Source organism: Rosa chinensis, chromosome 4, assembly GCF_002994745.2.
Source record: "Rosa chinensis cultivar Old Blush chromosome 4, RchiOBHm-V2, whole genome shotgun sequence".
Classification (NCBI taxonomy): domain Eukaryota; kingdom Viridiplantae; phylum Streptophyta; class Magnoliopsida; order Rosales; family Rosaceae; genus Rosa; species Rosa chinensis.
The window spans coordinates 43,120,528-43,124,927 of NC_037091.1; the positions used below are offsets into that span (position 1 = coordinate 43,120,528).

Here is a 4,400-nt window from a genome sequence, read left to right on the forward strand (position 1 = left end):
TAAGTCTCTGAAAGTAATGATAAGTAGTGGCAAATTGTAATAATGTAATTTTGGACCTGCAGAAATTTCCAGTGGACGCAGAAACTTGTGAGACAGTTTTGGAAGCGATCAGCTAGGTTGAAAATCTCTCAAATTTGAGTCATACCCTTTGTATCGGTCCAATTAGGTGCAGTGAGAATGGCCATCCTGATTTGTTTCACTCAAAGTGGAGATGGCAACCCAGAAATTGCAACTTGCCCTGGTACTTCTGTTTCTCCAGAATACCATAACTATTATTCATTCATTCACAAGAAATAAAAAACATGGAAACAACTGTAATTCCTTAATGTTTACTCATGAATCTCATAGTTCTCCACTGATGGGGTAAATATTGAAATATAAACAGAACTATTTTAATTACATTTTTCTTCCAAAAGAAATTATAATGGCGGTTAATAATTTAACCCCAAAAGAAAAGGAAAGGCACTATGTAAAATTTCTCTACAGTTTAAAAGTTTATTCTAAAAACCCCTGCAACCCATTTACAGCCTAGAGCTGAGATTTTGTACTACAAAAGAATCAAAGCACCCCCAATATTGATCTCTCTATCAACATTAAAAACCTGAACCCAAACCGTGACAAAATTGATCTTTATCTGTTTCTTTCTTTCTTTTTTCCCTAAGAACCATTGCTGTGCAAGCAGAAGCGTTTCATTGTAGCAAAGAGTTGTTCCAATTCATACCGGCGCGCTATAAGTTGATGCATTCACTGTACTAGTCCTCTCATGCTTTAAAAACAGTGCATAGAGTAGTTCATTCCATGTATCTGGGACTCCAGGCAGACACCAGTGGCTGCAATCTTGCCGGCGAATAGAGGCAGGGCTAAGTTTAGGACCTAGATAGTACAAAGATGAATGTCCATCTTTTCTCCGAGCAGTCAATTGCGTTACATTTAACACATTGAACTTCATTGCCTTTGATGTATTTGACAAAGCTGATAGCACAGCATTGGCTATCCTGTACTGACTCCAAGAGTCAGTAGGCACCAATGAAGAGGCTAGCTCAGGCAATGTTTCCAGGTGACAGGCTCCACCATTCCTCCAATCACCACCTCTGCTAATTAAAAATCGTTAGTCTTCAGATATGTTTACAACAAATATGATCATCAAGGAACATGTAGACAAAGTGCATCAGGGAAAAGTTAATTCAAGTAACAAAACGAACCTGAAATGCACAGGAGCATATGTTCGAAAGAAAACCCGAGTCCTGTTTGGATCTACTGCAGTATCTATCCATCGCACCACAGTCTCTATGGACCTGTGATACGCATCTTCTACACTCATCTCCATCTCTACTTCTGCCCCTTCCTGGAAGTAACAACCCCTGATCAAAAGATATTTGAATTTGTTAATCCATCAAGAAAATCTCATAACAAAAATAGGAATAATGAGCACACCAAATTTTAAGACTTCAAAACAGGATTAAACACGTGTTGCCTAAAAATGCACAATCTTTGCTTAATGTACCCATTAATTTCCCCAATATGATCCTTCATGTTGATTTTCTCCCCTCAATATGACAAGTCCCAAATGTCCAAGTCCAGCACCACTAGCATCAATTCTCAATCAAAATTTGAAGGTTGATGTGACTCATTGATTAGTTAATAACATCTGTTTAGTTATTGATTAATCTTTTTTCTTTCCACAATCAAATTGAAGTTCAGGGTGGATCAAACCCTTCGCCTCCTATCGCCTTTGACAGATCCTTCATTCATTCACTATGCAACTAATCCAAATCCAAATCCATCGTGGTGAAGGGTTTATGCCAAATTCAAATGAGTGCAGTTTACTAAGTAGCTGAAGAGGATTAAGATTTTGAGATTACCCTCTTATTGTCTTCTCATAATTCCACCAGTGTCCTGTGTTGAAAACCAGCATATCTGCATCTCTCCACTTTCCAGAATTCCAATCCATTTGGTCCAATCTCAAAGTTGTTCGGATCTTTTGTGAAGCTCCTGAAGGAGGACGGCTCTGCACTACAAGAAATGGAGCTCTGTAGTACTCCACAGTGCAGTTATAGTCCTTAAATTTGAACACCAAAAACCCCTTGTGCTTGGTAATTGGGTTGCCATTCACTTCATAGATTGAATCCTTATTAGGAACTGCCGAAGACAGCATGCATAGGAATGATTCCCACTGGTTTCGTCCAATGGAATCACCAACAAACACTACTCGCTTGTCCCGCAGTTTTTCCAGCATCAACTTTGCATCAAATCTGTTTATTAACCATAAGATAAGGGTACCTATGTTAGCTGATTGTATAAGGACTGATCTAATGTTTTGAGGATAACAATATATCTTTTACTTAAGTTTTTCATAAAGCATCATCTGCTATTGTTCAAAAAGAAAAGTAAATCCTAGATACATAACTAAGATAATCAAATATCAAGTGTTAACTTTTCTCATCCTGGGAAACTGAAAGTTGATCAAACGAACTTTAGGACGAATACAAGTAGGAGTACCACACATTAAAACTTTACATCACCATCTATACAAGTTACAGAACAAAAGACAAAAATTTTAGGGTACTTCAAAGTTCAAACGGCACTACAATATCAGAAATTCAACTTGTAAGAAAGAACAAAAATGAGAAGACCACACATGAAAGTTCCATACCATCTTACATACATACATACGTCAACTTACAAAAGAAGAGACAAAATACATACATCAGTCGACTTCAAAGTTCAGATGACCGTAAAATTCAACCTTATCATTATTCATCACCAGCATACCCACTAGAATTCTAAGGTGGGAACTAAAAATGGTTGTCACTATCAGGCTAGTCATTTGCCAAACGATCACAATAACCTCCATTCATACACAGAAATCGCACTAAGCTGAAAAGGTTCACCATTACATGTTAATGGAATACTATCTAATTCGAGTATTGTAAATATGGAAACCTGACTCAACACTAATCAAACTTCTAGTTCCTGCAAAGCCAACTACAACCATGAACTATTCAACCATCTGAGCTTTACCATACACTTGGAATCACACAATTTCGGGTTTCTCTTTCTCAGCAACCAAACAATTTAAATATGAAATCAAAAAAGTACTAACAAGAAAAATTGAAGTACCTTGGCAAGTTGCAATTTCTTGGCTGCCATCTCCACTTTGTGTAAAACAAATCAGGACGGCCATTCTCACTACACCTAAAGCCATCATCCAAAAAGGGGCATCCATTGGACTGATACAAAGGGTATGACTCATCCCACACCCAATCCCCATCAAACACGTCACACACACCTCCCTCTTCCCCAAGAAACTCAACCCTGACATCCTTGCTAGACTCATTGCTCTGCAACCACGTGAACCGCTCCGACTGACCGGAGAACCGAAACCCCTTAGCAACAGCTCTGTAATCCAAGTAAAAGAAGCACAGAATCACACACAGAGACACAAAGAAGAATCCCAATACCCCCAAAGAGGGCTCAAACAGCTTCAACCGCTTGAACTTCTTGAAAGCTTCAGTGAATGGCATGGCTTCAAGGTCAGGCTCAGATGGGTCCTTAGACATTGGTACTCAAGCTCAGATTTTGGGACTTGGCCGGGTAGTGAAACAAGCAAGTATGGCATTCATTCAAAGCCAATATGGGGGTCAAATAAAAACTGCCCTATTGGGTTTTGGGGTTTGCTTGGTAGATCAGTAATTGAATGAGGGGGCTTAAAAAGGAGAGTTGGATGGGTGTGAAGGAAGCAAAGCAGCATTCATGGCGGAGGTTATATATGCTTTCCCTTTTTAGTCTCTTCTTACCAAATCAAACTTGGAGAGGTTTAAACACTTTGATATGCTTCTGGTCAAAAACAAAGTTCCAAACTTTGAAAGAAGATGAGAGGGTTTAAGGTTTTCTCGTGACAAACTGAAGATTGACGCGAAGTTGTGGTTTGAGTGGGGAAGGAAAGTGGGTAACGGCCATGTTCTTAGGTGGGGACGTGGGAACAGAACTGGGGTAAACTCTGGACGGTGTTTGGGTCGTGTGGTGCACGCAGGGGATGTAGAGCGTGGGGGATGATCCTGGACGCCCACTGCGGCTGGAAAGGCTGAAGCTGTAATAATTATTATTCTTCGAAAATCAAAATTTTGATTTGGAGGATAAAATAAGGATCGAATTTTTTATTGGGTTTTTTAATGAAAAGAAAATTAACTTCAAATTTAAATTTTGATTTACAGGAGTTAATTTTAAAAATGGTGAGAGGGAGAATTGATGGTTACCGTTAATTATGATGTAGCATTATTCTCTCATAATCTTATCCAATTATGACTTTTTTTATAGCATTATTCTCTCATAACCTTATCCAATATTAAGACTTTTTTTAGCATTATTCTATCATAATCTTATCTAATTAAGACTTTCTT

General features: G+C 38.5%; 1 protein-coding gene across 1 annotated transcript; it reads right to left on the reverse strand.

Moving 5' to 3' along the window:
* Positions 1-328: 328 nt before the first annotated feature.
* Positions 329-4,029, reverse strand: LOC112197746 (protein trichome birefringence-like 11). Its single transcript, XM_024338561.2, has 4 exons — positions 3,121-4,029; positions 1,863-2,252; positions 1,203-1,361; positions 329-1,091 (listed from the first exon to the last, which is right to left on the reverse strand). The coding sequence occupies exons 1-4, from the start codon at positions 3,558-3,560 to the stop codon at positions 716-718; spliced, it is 1,365 nt and encodes a 454-aa protein (XP_024194329.1). The 5' UTR covers positions 3,561-4,029; the 3' UTR covers positions 329-715.
* Between the last annotated feature and the right edge of the window lie 371 nt (positions 4,030-4,400).